Raw genomic sequence first — 15,441 nt, 5'->3', positions numbered from 1 at the left:
CTTGAGGTTTTTATCCCGGGTGGCAGAACCGGGACAAAAGGGGTCCCTGACGCTAAAATATTTTTGCACCCCGCGGGATTCGATCCCAAGACCTCTTGCTTAGCGCATGGTTTTCTTGTCAACTCACCTAAGTAGTACATGTGACTCAGTATAAAATAACTTCTTTTTGAACTATCACGTGGAGGGGCCTTTTGTCCGGGTTGGTAACACCAACCGGGACAAAAGAGTCCTTTTGTCCCGGGTGGTGCCACCAACCGGGACAAAAAGGGTCACCCTTTAGTCCGGGTTGGTGTTACCAACCGGAACAAAAGAGTTGGGTCTTTTGTCCCGGGTAGAGACACCAACCGGAACAAAAGGGGGACAAAAGTCATCTGTCCCCCTCGCTGGCCCGGCTAGTCGTTGGACCCGGAACAAAACCCACCTTTTGTCCCGGGCCCAAAGACAGCCGGGACAAATGACCTGGAATAAAGATCTGTTCTGTAGTAGTGCGACCAATTCAAATTAACCTTGCTGCATATATTACCCTAGTAGAACTTGCAACTGATGGATCAACGATTCAGCGTACACCAACAGCAAACGGGAAGAAATGAAGCACACCTTACGAACAATTGGAGACTTGAGATGCCGCGCGCGTGCAACATCTCTTGATCAGGGGCGGATCCAGCGTGGGGGCTGCGGGGCTTGAGCCCCCCTACCCCCAGAACAGAAATGGATTCCCCCTTAGCGCCGTCTTTACCGCCGACGATGAGGCGGCGAAGGCGAGAGAGCAGCGGGTAGCGGCCGACATGAGGGTCGCGGGTACGCCCTTCTCGATGAGAATCTTGCTTCTTTGTTGACTGCTTGCTCACATTTGCCCCTTTCATGAACAGAGTTGGAGGCGGAGCTTGAGGCCCTTCGTCGCGTCGCCGTGGAGGTTTCGGATTCCGTGCACTCGCGGGGTCCGACGACCGTCGACCGCCTCCGCGACGTCCCCGTGCGCATCTGGCAGATCGCCGGCCGAGGGGTCCGGAAAGGAGCCGCGACGGTGCTGGCGGTGGTGCAGGAGGAGGTAGGCCAATATTTCGGCGCCCTCGAGCCGGAGATTCCCGAAGAGGGAGACGCTCGGGCGCTCGGGTGGATTCCAACGAGGCTGTGGCGAGCCTCCTCGAGCCAGCGCACACCATCAGCTACGCCGTCAACCTCAGCGACATCATCCTCGATCCCTATGCTCCTCATAATTAGGCTGTAATAGGATGATGTCTTGTAATAATCTCACAGAACTCCAGAGGCAATAATCTCACACAGCCTGTTTCTTGTGCTCTTCTGGAACTGGGCTCGCGGTATAATTCTCTTTTTTCACACGGGTTGTGATCAAGCAATGTTGGTTTCATTTCCTTTATTTTGCATGCAGAAAAAATATCAGAGGTAAAAGAGTTTAGGAAAAAAGTTGCTTTTCCAATCATCAGATCGTAACCTTAGCCATATGACAAAGCTTAAGGAGCGAAAGAGATTTAATAAGGATGAGCGGATTCAGCATCAGAGAGAAATTAACTTAATAATGCAACGGATTTCATCAAGATCTGCTAAAGTAATCTGACTTTGTCTCAATTCTTATGTATAGCTTCGGTCGTCACTGTTCAAAAAAATAATGTGCATTATGGTGGGTTTAGAATATAAGAGGCCCAGCTAGAGCCCAGCAGAAGGGCTTGATTCATTGATGCAGCCGAGGCCCGCGCAAAAGCCCAGACGTCGGGTTTGAAGCTTTTGTTTTGTTTTTTCTTTAATTAGAAAGATCTGGGTTTTTCTCTTAAAAAAAAAAGAAAGATCTGGGTTTAGTTTGAAGTTTGATTAACTGATCCAAGCAAGTACGTATCCCACTTCTATCTACGTATTTACTGCTGGCAGTAACTAGACGTCTACTGTCTATACTCACCGTAAAGGTAAAAAACCTTGCGTGTGTTACAAAGGAATCATCCGGGAGTCTCCGCACACTTGCTCGTCCGCCAAAAATGCGGTCACCTGACGAGGACAATCGCATCACCTAGACGGCTACGCCAATCTCATCGTCTCCACGGACACACACCTCTGCCGCTCTGCGCATTGTTCCAGGGTTTTTTGTACTGCTACTCTGCCAGCAGTGAAGTAGTTATAGTATATAGTAAAAAAAAAGCAGCTCGGCACTTGGTCGTGCAGGCTTGGTGCAGATCAGATAACATGGCACTGTCGCCAATCTTAGTAGCAGGCCTTGTTGGGAACGAGTTGAACGAGAGTAACCGCGAGTAAAGTAAGCGAGAGGGGATCAGTCCATTCTCTGCGTACTGGGGGCAGCGGTTTGCTGGCTGTTACTAATGGGGTAACAGGGACGTGGCGTCTCGAAGGGATCAGCCGTCCGGAGCGCCCCGCGACACGCGAGCCCATTTTTCTGATCCATTTTGACAATCTGTGGACAGCCAAGCAGCCCTGGGGGTGGCAGGGCGGCGGCCTCCGCAACACGAGCGAGGCGACAAGGACGAGGCGCCCGCGCCCCGCCACGCCCAGGGCTTCCCGTTCCTCGCTTCCGGCCGGGCCGCCCGGTCCGCGTCTCGGGGCCTCGACGGCTTTCCCCTTCCGGCCTCCCGACGACGACGAGCCCGCGCGACGGCGGCGGCTACGAGGAGTGGCGGCGCGCGGACCTCTCGGACTAGTGGGGCAGCAGCTGTGGGTGCCGCATCCAGCCAGGCTCTGCGTGGGGGACAGCACAGGAGGGGAGCCTTGGCTCGCTGCTGAAAGCTGGGGCGGGCGTAGGGTACGCACGGGCGGACGCGATGGCGCCGAGCCGCCTAGGAACTGGACCCTTGGAGACGCTTCCAAGGCAAAGGCAACTAGGCAAGGCCCGTCCCCATTGGCTCCATCGGCTGGTTTTTTATCGTGGGCTTCAATCCGGCTGCAGGCTCTGAGATGATAAGGTTTTCTACTCTTTTATTGGTGCCCGATCGGAGCGTGGCGGCAGGCGGCAGCCATATTTTAGCGTTCTGGCCGGTGAAAGCGCGTGCCACGATCGGCCGGGCCGATAGCCTGTACGTTCGTACGTACGTACGCACGCAAAGACCACGCAGCACTTATCTGTGCCTGCTGACTTTTGCCCGTGCGCCCGGTGCACGGCCGTACGAGTCATCAGCGAGTGACCAGCGGCGGTCGGGTGCGTGCGTGCCCGGATGGGCCGGATCTCCACGGGCGGAATCCCCACGGCATCTGCAAGCCCAGACCAGCACGAAACGCGACCGACCGATGCCGGGAGCGCGCGGGGGCGGGTGAAATTCCCACGCATCTGCGATGATCCGCGCAACTCCCGAGCAGCTGATGTGCGTGGAAGAGGAGGGAATTGTCCGGGAGATGATGTTGATACCTGACCGGCGTGGCCTGCCTCGCTGCTAGTCAGTGCTGCGATGGAGTGGAAGCCCCTGCACGTAATTTCCAAGTGTTTCCACTGTCTCAGCCCTGCCCTGCCAGGACTGATATATACCGTACCGGAGCTACGTACCTGCTGCCAATTTTCAGAGGGGAACAGTAGTCTTGGTATTTCTACAAGTTTTGTGGGGACTATGGATAAGTATGGATTCGGATCAGATACGAATGAAATCGGATCCGGATATCATCTTTTATCACATTTTAATCTGGATACGAATGCGAATACGAATCTCATCGGATACGAATACAAAACGGATAGTTCGAATCCGGATTCGGATCTGGATACCTTCTCGATTTTAAACATAGAGCTATCATGAGTATCATTTTATTTTGTCAATAATTTTATAGTAAATCAAAATCATTATACAATTAGGGAGTAAAGGATTAGAAGATAGCTAATAGAAAAAGAATATAATTATCTATGCATAGCTTTTATATTAAATATATAATACTAATTATAAATGTAAAATAAATAAATATTTAAATACTTAATAATTAAGATATATAAAAAAGATTTTATCATTAAATAAATAATTAATTTGACTTGTATCAAATAATTTTAATCATGAAATAAATATATTAAATAGTTAAAGTTAATTTTTATATCATTACTAATTTTAATAAATATTTTATTAGTTATCTAGCTTTCTATGTAATTTAAATAGTGTACATCATCAAGTAATTAGGTATAAAGATAAGTTTAATATTGTCTCACTAGTCACTTTTTCTTTGCGGATACGGACGGATACGGATGTGATCGGATATTCCTCAAATACGAATATGAAATCGGATTTAGAAAAGTTCTTAAGATCAGATTCGGATGCATCCATATGACATCTATATTAAAATCGAATACGAATATGGATATCCATATTTACGTTTTAAGCGGATACGAATATGGATAATTCGGATGTTCAAACATCCGGATCCATCCTTAACTATGGAGCTCTCAACATGCTACGTGTTGTATTGTTGCGGTGGTAGTCTAGTCACGCAGACGTTGACATGCCCAACACGAAGAGTGCACAATGCCCTGCCATGCCATGCGTGCTACGAGCTTGACACGAAAAGGTGTCTATGTACTCGCACATTCCGGTGGCGATGACACGAACACGTCAGATTCAATGATATATATTTCGGTGGCACCGCACAAAGAAGAAAAAGCCATGGAATTTTGTTTTCGACATCATCACAGACGCCACCGAGTCGTTATATTCTAGCTAGTTCTAGCCCAAACTTCGCGTCTTCCGATGGCATCTTCCCTCGGCCGCATCGGTCAACCATAATCTTGCTCGAAACCAGTCCTATTGGCGCAAAAAACACATCAAAACGCCATAAAAATCTTCCGAAAACAAAACCGCTTCCCCTCCTATCAAACCACCACCGCCACTCCAATCTCCTCTTCTCCCTATGACCCTATGATTTTGTATAAATAAGCGAGGCAGGCGATCCCTGGCCCGGAGGGGAGGCGGAGGCAGCAGCAACTACTACCACCAGTAGTAATCTAATCCCCTCTTCTCCCGCTTGGCCTCTTCTCCCGCAGTGCCGTCTGCAGCGGCCTCCAAAGCATCGCATCCAACGACCAACCCGCTTCCAACAAAGACGCCACCAACAGCGACAAGGCAGCAGCAGACAAGGTAGGGATGGGGGGAGTGCATCGGCCAAAGGAGGAGGAGGAGGAGAACGGGAGGAAGCCGGCGCCGGTGGTCCTCCTCAGGCTGTTCGGCGTGGATGTCGTCGTCAACGAGGAGCCGGATGACAACGACATCGGGCTCAGGAAGAGTTCGAGCATGCCCAACCTCGCCAACCCGCTCCTGCCGCACGGGGAGGCCGGCGAGCGCAAGGGGTACGCCTCCGATGATCTCGAGCTGGCCTCCAGGCACCAGAAGCGCCGCCGCCGCAAGGCCCAGGAGAGGAAGAAAGGTGATTTCTTTTTTTCTTTCCCCCTCTCTCCCCCTCCCGGATTCGATTGCTTTGTTCTTGCCGAGGTTGTTCGGTATAATCCGAGGACTGATTCGCGGACGAAAAACGTTGTCCTGGATTCTGAAATCAAGAAAACGACTGAAAATTCGCCCCCATCATGTGCGAGTCAACGCTAGCTCTCACAATCCACAAGGCGCTCGCACCACAAATACTGAAATATTTGTAGCATTTTTCTTTTCAGTTCTTGGTTCTGTGATTAATCCTGTGCCGATTGGTGAAATCCGTGCAGGGATTCCGTGGACCGAGGAGGAGCACAGGAAGTTCCTGGACGGCCTGAGGCAGCTGGGCAAGGGGTACTGGAGGGGCATCTCCAAGAGCTTCGTGATCACCAGGACGGCGACGCAGGTGGCCAGCCACGCCCAGAAGTACTTCCTCCGCCAGACCAACCCCGGCAAGAAGAAGCGCCGGGCCAGCCTCTTCGACGTCGGCATCGCCGACTTCCGTGACCATCAGGTGAGCACTTCGATGCCATTCCATTGGTTTTGATCAGATCTTGCAGCTAATGCTGTTCCCTTTATCCGTTTGTTTCAGGTGCCGCCAAGCCCTCCAAACAGTGCCACTAAGCCTGCTCCTGCTCAGGAGATAATTCATACCGACCGCGGCGATGTCCCGGTAATTTCTGCAGATGCATTCCTTTGTGTTTCCTTGTTCTACCACATATTTGAGTTGAAATTACCAGATTGCTAGCTACTTGAAAATTGAGATAAACGACAAGCATATATAACTGAAGAGCTGAGCAGCTAATATCATATTTTAACCTCATTTCAGCTACCAAGCTGTAGGGGCTTTGGAGAGATTTTAGGCAATAACATTCAGGTAAAACTATCACCTCTATTACATTGGTAAGAAGTAAGAACATCTTCATGGAGCAAAACTGACAAATAAACTGATTCCTTCGACAGGTTAGCGAACTGACTAATTACTTCATGACAACAATGGGTCACGTCGAGACGTCGCTCGCGTCCATGTCCTCCGGCCTGGAACCAGCCTCGTCCGTCAGCAGCCTAGAGCTCAGCATCGCCGTCAACAATCTGGAGCTCAGCATCGCGCCTCCTGCTCGCTGCGGCTGCGGTGGCGCTGCCGGGGCAATCAAAGTGCTGTGACTCGAGACGCGCCGGGGCTGCTTGGGCTCAGCTGCCGCGATCTCTGTTTCAGCTGCACACAGGCACCTCCTGCCTGTTCGATCTTGCTGTTGTTGTTGTTGTTGTCGTCTTTGTTGTGCTAATAACTTGGTGTTCTTCGCCGATGGCGTGCCGGTTTTCTTTAGTTTCATGTAATCCTAGTACTACTACAGGAAGGAAGTTTGTGCTGGTTGGTTGGTAGAAGCTGTTGAACAGAAATCAGATTTTACTATTTGTTGCATGGCATTGGTTGCGGATTGCGTTGTGTATGAAATCAAGGAGGGGGGATCAAATGGGATCGGGAGGGTCCCTGCCTCCTTCAAGTGGGTTCGTTTCTTGTTCCAATCTGAGGAGGCAGCCGCTTCAGCTTGTGTGGCTCTGAGGTTCCCGATGCCCCAATAATTGCACCATTCGGTCGTCGATGTGACCATATGGCAAACGAGGGCCAAGCGTAGTTCCCTCACGGATGCCCTTGTCGTCCAAAACACACCAATCATGTTAACAGTCTGTCAGTGCTACTGCTACCTCCAATGATTACCGAACTGTTCCGATTCCGGCTGTATTGCCGGTGCCTCAGGCCACGCTGATTACATAGCAGCGCTTTTGCAAGAATCACGCTTAGACCCGTTTGGGATCTTAAAATTGAATTCCATTCTATAATTTGGACATAAATCCATTAAGCTAATATGATTATATAACTGTTCAAATAATTTGATTAATATTATTGGTATATGAGGAAGATACTTATGTTCTACTATAAAGAAGTGAGCCAAAGAGTATGCTATAAGTTACGGAATAGAAACATAGCTTGATGGTGTATAGAGTCAATTTCCATCTCCCAAATTATGCGCTTAGGATAGGCTTATATCTTAACTTTGGAAAGTGGTGGAATGCCAAATTATAAGCTAAATAGTCTAGTTTATGTTGGTGTAAGACGCTCTCCGGGACGAAGAGGTCACAACAGCCCTAACGAAGGGAGGCGAAACCATAAGAAATGAGATCACTAGCACCAAGTCGGCATGAAAATCAAAGCGATAGAGTAATTGCACTGTATTTAATATGTCCTTTACAATTACAAGGGGGGTATTTATAGCCCAAAATCTCAACTACTCCCTGGCCAAAATTCTCTCACTACCCCTTAACTGCCAGCATCTTGGAATATTCCCTGGGCAGAATCGTAATGTTACAACACTCGACACAAATTAGTGGAATTACAGCTGTACACTCTGTACAGTATTCTGACAGTGGGGCCGCTTCACTTCGCTTCCCTTCGCGACCGAAGGTCTTCGCTGCCTAAGCGAAGGGGTTCTCCGAATCGCTTCGCCGTCCGTCCCTTCGGCGCGCGCGCCGCCCCTTCGCTGCGCGCGCCGCCTCTTCTCTTCTCTTCGAGGGGCACCGGCCTTTGCTTGTCACCCTTCGCTCCAAGTCCTTTCGGGTGCGCCCTCTTCGTCTTCGCAGCTCGCTTCGCCGCTTCCTTGCTCGCAGCCGAACGCCTTCGGCGACAGGTGAAGGTGGCGTCCCCAACAGTAGCCCCTCGAGGCCGTGGATGCTCCTCGGAGCGGCCGAGGCCTCGACCGATCGGTGCGTGAGCGAAGCCATGTCCCTTAAGCGCCACCCCTCAGACGTTCGCCTGCGAGCGTTTGAGGTTCCTGCAATGTGAAAGAAGAAACAACACATTTTTTTCAACCGAGGCGTCGCCGATTTGTTCGAAGACGAGAATGCCCCTTCATTCGATCGTTGAGATGGTTGCCGTGCACTGTTATTTGACTGTTAGTGGCAAGGGCATTTTTGTAACTTCGCATGAGCTGACGCGTCTCGCTGGGCGCGTCCCCGGCTATAAAAGGACCGGAGGTGGGAGGGGGGTTTGCGGGAGCCCAGACAACGCACGAGCTTTCCTTGCATTCGCCCTTCGCTCTCAGCTCTCTCTGTGGTTCCCACTGCCCGTTGCCTTTCTTTCTTTGATTTGTGTTCGCCACGGCTTCGCACGAAGAAATGGCGCCTCGAATGTCCGAGAAGCCGCCTCCCACTCGTGCCTTGGGTTACAGCCACGTGACCCCGGAGGTCCTCGAGGGGATGATCCTCAATGGCTGATCAGGCTTCGGCGCGGCCCGAGCAGGACGAAGTGGTGGTGTTCCCTGATTTCTTCACTGCTGGTCTTCGCTTCCCACTGGACCCGGTGGTCGTGGACATCTTCTGGCAGTACGGGGTCTATCTCCACTAGATGACTCCCATGTCCTTCGTTAGGCTGAACCTCTTCATGTGGTTAGCGAAGACAGGCAAGGTCGAGCCCACGGCCAAAACCTTTGCTCGCGTCTTCCGCATCCACTATCAGCCGAAGACGATCGTCGTGACCAAGAAGGACGGCAGCAGCGGCGATGGGGAGCCCCAGTACAGCTGCTACACCTTCGCTTTTAGGCAGACAGCCCCGAGCTCCATCCAAGCATATCAGAACAAGTGGCCCGTGAAGTGGACCAACGCCTGGTTCTACCACAAGATTCGCCTGGACCCGGATACAAACTCCAGCTCCCTTTGGGTTGCGAAGATCCCTCAGCTCTCGAAGACCCCGGTGATCGCACCGCCGGACACCGCGGAGGCTAATGCCTTCGTGGCGTTGCACATTGGATCTCGTCGAAGAGTTCTCGGTGTGCCAGGGCTTCGCCATCCGGGAAGGGTGGGCGGTCAGCTCCTGGGCGCCCGAAGCGAAGTGGATCGAGGGCATTCCGATGCCGGACTTCACAGAGTGTTTCAGCCTCCGTCGCGAAGGTATTTTTTTTTAAAAATCCGTTGTTTTCGCCTTTCATTGCAGATATTTGATCCGAAAGCTATCGAAGCTGCCGCTGACGAATTCGTCGGCCCCGTTGGCAGCGTTGAATACAAGCAAGTGGTTGAGAAGCTCGGTGGCACCAGGAGGAACCGGGTTTTTAGTTTCTTCAGAATCAATCCTCCCCGCCGCGAAGCCGAGGTGGCGATGGCGGAGGCCGAAGAGAAGAGGCAGCAGAGGGAGCAGCAGAAGGCTGCCGGTGGTGTGGGCGCTACTAGCGCCCTCTAGAAGAAGAAACAACGAGGAAAGGCCTGTGGCGCTAGTGCGCCGAAGCGTCCAAAGCTTCTGGAGTCGATCTTCGCTTCAGAGCCGCTGATAAGGACACGTCTACAATGCCTGGGAATGTGTCTGATCTTTCACGGAACAAACCAATAAGATAAGGAACTTATTTTCCAAGCACGCAGCAATTAAAATAAATTAATCAATAATCTTTTGTGTTCAACAGCAGCAGCCGCAGCAAACAAGCAGACAACCAGTAACCCGATAACAAATATTTTCCTTTGTTCTAAATAGCACCCGGTTCCCAGCTCTTGAATAGCACACACGAATCAAAAGTATATTGTGTCACAGGATAGCATCCACAACTCTCTTTGAATATAATTAAGTAGCAACGCTAGCAGTATTATTTGTCAAATCTGAAGCTCAGGCAGCGAAACCAAGTTCAATAGTGCACAGATTGACCAGGATAGAATAATGATAATTTGGTTCACAAGAACAAACCGCAAACAGATTTGATTCCACGCAAGAGAGAGAACAAGAATCTTCCCAATATCAAAGCTTGCACCAAGATAAATAGATAAATAATGGATCTGGCTTACAACAACTGCAATCCAAATCACGAGCAGGTCCTTCCACCCGTGAGTAGCAACTCACGATCAGAAGAGGAGGGATCTCACCAAGAAATCCAAGCTGACGCACCCGAGATGTAGCAACTCGATCACGCGCTCCACACAAATCCAAGAGGGATCGGAAGGGTAGATGAGATCAGATGTTCTCTTGTTCGTAGGAGAAACCCTAGACAAGAGACACAAAAATATTCCAATCTAATCTCCTATTACAGAAGATGACTTCTAATATAGGCACGCAGGCCTCAACTCTGACTTGGACTCAACGCACACACACCACCTGGTTGGACTCGACCAACACATGGAAACCACCACGTACGTGACCAACTAGCTATCCCAAAACCATTACGTACGTGACCAATTACCTAGGACTCAAATGACGTGCTATAAAATAATTAAGTAATAAAATATTGCGGCTGCTATATATGTGAAATAGAATAAATGATGCATCTTCACGTGAGCTCAGTAGCCGGCATGGAACCAAACTGAATAATACTTGGTTTCCACTTCATCTTATCTTCTAGTTTCTTGAGTAGATTATTTCCCATAAAGGTCAGTCCGACTTTGCTGTTCTTGACCTCCTTGACACGATTCAGGTCAATATAAAAATCACCAAGCTTCATATAAGAATGATCTTCCAAATTATTTTTTAGTAATTCAATTGGAATAGAAATATTTGACACATTGGAATTCTTCCTAAATATAATAGCTGAAGCATGAGGAGCCATGGGCTCATCATCCTCTCCCCCTTGAAACAAAGCCGTCCTCGGCTTTGGCGTAATCTCAACTGGCTTCTTTATTACAGTGATCTTCGAAACCTTCTTTGCAGCAAGAGTGTCTTTTGTCATCGCCACATTTTTCCCAAGAATATTAGAGATGGAACCCAATTGGATCGGCTCCTTGCAGCTGACTACAGACTCACTAGGAGCAGCATTTAGAGTAGGAATTTCCACACCATGTGCTCAAACCGATGCCGGTTGGTGCTATTAAGGTTGGGGTGTTTGCTACTTCAAACGTAAAGAAAAAGGCTGCCACGGTTGCCACAAAGCCGCGGATAGCTTTGCTTCATGAGGTACAAAACGATGTCACTGTACCTTCTCCCAAAACTGTTTCAGTGCATTCTGGTTTGGACTCTACTATAGCAGCTTGTGTTTTGGAAGATGATCAAATACTGCCTTTTAGTAAATCTGAACTTAAATGCAAGGGTCGTCTGGAAAACTTGTCTATCCAGTTTGGTTCTTTCTCTCACATTTCAAGACATGATACTTTGCCAAGCGAAAATATGCATGCTGCCAGGAAGGTCGAGGTGCTTGTTACTTCAATCGATAATGATTCACCCATGGAACTAACAGAGCCAAAGACCTTTTTCAATGGAGGCACTGATGATGTGGCCAAAAATTCTGCCATTGCAATTTTAGAAAACTCTTGCACTAATACAAATATTTTGGCTGGTACTTCTGTGAAACTTCGTGGGTCTCGATTGGGTTGTCCTGCTGCAGACATGAAAGGCAATGGACCAAGCATGGCCGATGCTACAAAATGCACGTCTACCAATAATTGTGCTAATTCTCGGATTAATGAAGCTATTGACAATAACTCAAAGCTGAGGACGGCTTTGCTTCAAGGGGGAGAGAATGATGAGCCCATGGCTGGACAAAATAATTCAGGCAGCAACTCTTTGGATGAGAAAAATGATTCAATTATTTCATCCAATATCATTTTCAGAGGTTCTGTATTGCGTCAAATAGAAGAGAAAAGGAAGCCAAGGAAATATATATACATCGGCTCCATGCATGTTGACGTCACTTGAATTTCTATTGCCTTGGAGAAATACTTGGGGAAAAGTGGTAATTTCCTTATATACAAGCAGCTACAAGCATGATGCCGAGAGATGCGTGATTTGCATATGGCCACATTTTTATATTATTAGATTACTAGTTGCATGTTACAATTATTTTAATGTTATTCTGTCACGTACTTAGGTTTGAGATACTTCTACACGTGAGTTAGGCATGGTCGAGTGGTTTTGGAGTCCTGGTGTGGTGCCTGCGTGCACTTGTTTTAGCCGAGCCTGTTAATGGGCCGTGGAGTCCCGGGTGCCTGCGTGCGCATTGATAAAAATCCCAGGGTAGGCTTGTAGGGAGATTAGATTGGATTTTATTTGTGTCTCTCGTCTAGGGTTTCTCCTATGAACAGCGAGACGCCGTCTGATCTCATCTACCTTGCCGATTCTTCTGGATCGTGATTGGGAGCGTGATCAGGATTGTTTCCTGGGTGCGCTGCTCCGGATTCTTTAGTGGATCCCCATCTTCTGATGGTGGTTCGTCGTGGCCGCGGGTGGAAGATTTATCTAGGGATTGGTTTGCATCTACTGTATAAGCCAATTCCTTCTATCAGTGCTATTGCTTGTATTGGTGATTAATTAGACGGAATTATTTTGTTCCTGTGGAATACTTTGCTATCTCATTGGATCTGAAATTGCATTGGAGGTTGTTGCCGTGAGAGTCAGACAGACCTATTGATCTCCGATTGGTTGGTTAGACAAACTGACGACAATTTATTTGCCGTGAGATTCATTAGCTCTAGTTGGTGCTGCTGCTATCATTGGTTGAGGGAATAAATTGTTCTCAATATTGTTGCTTGTCGTGAAAAGCTTGAGCTGTGGTACTACATTAATACTGCTATTTTCTTGACTGAACAACTATTTGGACTATTTATCAATTGGGACCAAACTACGGGCATCGTAGGCGTGTCCTTATCAGTTGGTATCAGTTGAGACTTGATTTTATCGTGGATTTTCCTATCGAGCCGTCGCTCCTCCTCGACCAGAACCCTAGATGGCAATCCCATCTATTATCAAGAATTGAAGCTGATCCTCCCGTCGGATTTGCGTCGAGTGCGTGATCGAGTTGCTACCACTCGGGTGCGTCACTTGGATTTCTTGTTGAGATCCCTCCTCTTCTGATCGTGTTCTTCAGAAGCACGGGTGGAAGAACTTCGCTGCTGTTAGGGTTTGGATTGCATTTTACTGAGGTTGTGGTGCCATTGGCAAGAAGCTTTATTAATTTCTGTGCACACTAGTTGGGTGAAATATTCAGAGATTGGTCTTGTCAAGAAATTTAATTAGTACCGTGAAAGATTCGGACACACTCCCGGACATCCTCGGCGTGTCCTTATCAGCCGCTCCAGGCGAAGGGCGACTCCGAAGACGATGTGGACATGGAGCATTACGAAGAGCCCTCTCGCCAGTCTCCGGCCGCCGCCACCCCGATTGCGGTGGCTCCCATCGCCATGAGGCGCGTGCCCGCGCTGGAGTACAGCGCGATGGCAGAGGAGAGCGATGAAGATGAGGGGCAGAATGCCTCTCCCATCCAAGTCGAGTCGTGGCCGGCCCAGACGGTCCCTGTTGCTCCCGCCGCAGGCGGTACCGCCGAAGACAATGTCCAGAAAGACTCCGGGTCCTCTTCGGCGTCCAGTGACGATGTCGAGGTCAGGCCGACGGGTGAAGCTCCCGAGAAGGCCGTTGTCTCCTCGTCGAGCACGAGCTCTGGCTCTTCGGGCGACAACAACAGCTACCTTGTCGGCGATGCTGATCCCAATGAGTTGGCTGAGGCCCTTGGCGTTTCGGGAGCGAAACTCATTGGGGGCCAGATCGTCGGCAGCCTCCGATTCGAGAGCCGCGATCGGGAACGCGAGTTACTGGCGGAGGCCGGTGGGTCCTTTCGCTTCCCGCTGATGGAGAAGAGGTTGATGAACACCGGGGCGGCCAACGCATTACAGTGCGCGGAGCACCTCGCTTTGAAGTCCTTCGTGGCAGCCCGCTGTGCCCGAAGGCAGTTGGAGGCCGAGGCCGGGACCTCTTCGCGGGTTGCGGAGCTTGAAGAGATGGTCTCCGCCTTGCAGTAGGAAAAGAAAGACCTCGAAGCGTCGCTTGCTTCCGTGCACATCAGGGCGGAGACCTCTATAAGGCAACTTGATGAGGCGCGCGGCAAGGCCGCGGCTGCCGAAGATGCTGCGAAGACCGCCGAGGAGGGCCGGAAAAAAGCCGAAGAGCTGGTGAGGGCCTTCCGGTAGGCTGTGGTCAATGAAGCCACGCCCCTTCAGAGCGAAGTGCACTGCCTTCTGGAGCGCTTCGAGATAGAAGCCCCACCGCTGGCTGGCGAAGATGCGAACTCTGTTGAACTCGTCGAGCTCTTCCACTGGCTGCGCTGCTATGCGGCCATGACCGACTGCGGCAGCCAGTTCTTTGGTGAGCTAAATGCCGGTGTCGCCGCACGCTCGCTCATAGCTGCGGTGTGCTATCTTCTCGAAGCCCCGGCGGGAGGCGAAGCCTCCGTGACCAAGTCAAAACTCTGCACTCTTCGTGATCCCGGCATGCAGTGGCCATCCACCGAAGAGGTGAAGCCGGAGACGCTGCCGGCTCTTCCTCGCAACATTGCCAAGAACTTTATGGCTACATTCTTTCAAGAAAGAGGGCGGGAGCTGGTGGTGCACGAAGGTGAACGCATGAAGGCTCAGGTAGGTCCGCTTTTTGTTTGTCGTTGCCTTCGACTTTTATCACTTGGTGTTGACATGCGTTTTATTTAGCTGCAAGAAAAGGCAACGGAGTGGGCTGCCGAAGCATTGAATCTCAGGCGAAGGTCCCCGCCCGGAGATGATGGAGACGCCGAGGGCGAGACTGGCGCTGGCGAAGGCGAAGACACTAGAGAGGTGTGAGCCATTTGGAGGATGTAATTTTAGGCCAAATGTAATTATAACTTTTGATTAATGCCTGCGGTGACTGCCCCTGCGTCGGAACCTGCGCGGATCGCCGAAGGTGTACTGCCCTTGCGGATGAGACGCGAAAACTTTGTTATTTTTGGCGCTATGTGGCGCAGGTTTAATGCGAACAGGCCTTGGTTGACCTTCGCTGAATTTTTGTTGATCAAAGAGCACACCTATAATCGGTGCAACGAGGAATCGAAGCATTTTTTTGACAATTTTACTCGTGACGCGAAGCATCGCGAGATTCTTTGCGATCGTTTTATTCATCGCGAAGTCAAGCGCATGTTAAATAATGATGTTCCATACTCGCCGCCTGCTGGGCTGCTTGAGCCGAAGGTGGAACCCGTGGAAGAGTTTCACGGGGATTATTGCTTCATGTATAAAGAAGAAGGTGCCTTCATTCAAGGCGACTAATGGAAGGCATAATTTATTGCAGGGCCAAGATTCAAGGCATATCTTCGGAGTCTGGCCGAAGAGATAA

The 15,441-nt window shown here is 50.0% G+C and overlaps 2 protein-coding genes across 2 annotated transcripts; both read left to right on the top strand.

The window, feature by feature from the left end:
* The first annotated feature begins 575 nt into the window (after positions 1 to 575).
* Positions 576 to 1,308, top strand: LOC120688164. Its single transcript, XM_039970337.1, has 2 exons — positions 576 to 798; positions 870 to 1,308. The coding sequence occupies exons 1-2, from the start codon at positions 786 to 788 to the stop codon at positions 1,226 to 1,228; spliced, it is 372 nt and encodes a 123-aa protein (XP_039826271.1). The 5' UTR covers positions 576 to 785; the 3' UTR covers positions 1,229 to 1,308.
* Positions 1,309 to 4,642: 3,334 nt separating this feature from the next.
* Positions 4,643 to 6,776, top strand: LOC120688163 (transcription factor MYBS2-like). The gene is made up of 6 exons (XM_039970335.1): positions 4,643 to 5,023; positions 5,056 to 5,349; positions 5,639 to 5,862; positions 5,941 to 6,021; positions 6,178 to 6,225; positions 6,312 to 6,776. The coding sequence occupies exons 2-6, from the start codon at positions 5,070 to 5,072 to the stop codon at positions 6,510 to 6,512; spliced, it is 834 nt and encodes a 277-aa protein (XP_039826269.1). The 5' UTR covers positions 4,643 to 5,023; positions 5,056 to 5,069; the 3' UTR covers positions 6,513 to 6,776.
* The last annotated feature ends 8,665 nt before the right edge of the window (positions 6,777 to 15,441 follow it).

The sequence above is a fragment of the Panicum virgatum genome, chromosome 9N, assembly GCF_016808335.1.
Source record: "Panicum virgatum strain AP13 chromosome 9N, P.virgatum_v5, whole genome shotgun sequence".
Lineage (NCBI taxonomy): Eukaryota > Viridiplantae > Streptophyta > Magnoliopsida > Poales > Poaceae > Panicum > Panicum virgatum.
Note: the sequence above shows the minus strand (reverse complement) of the source record. Positions and strands in the feature narration are given on the sequence as shown.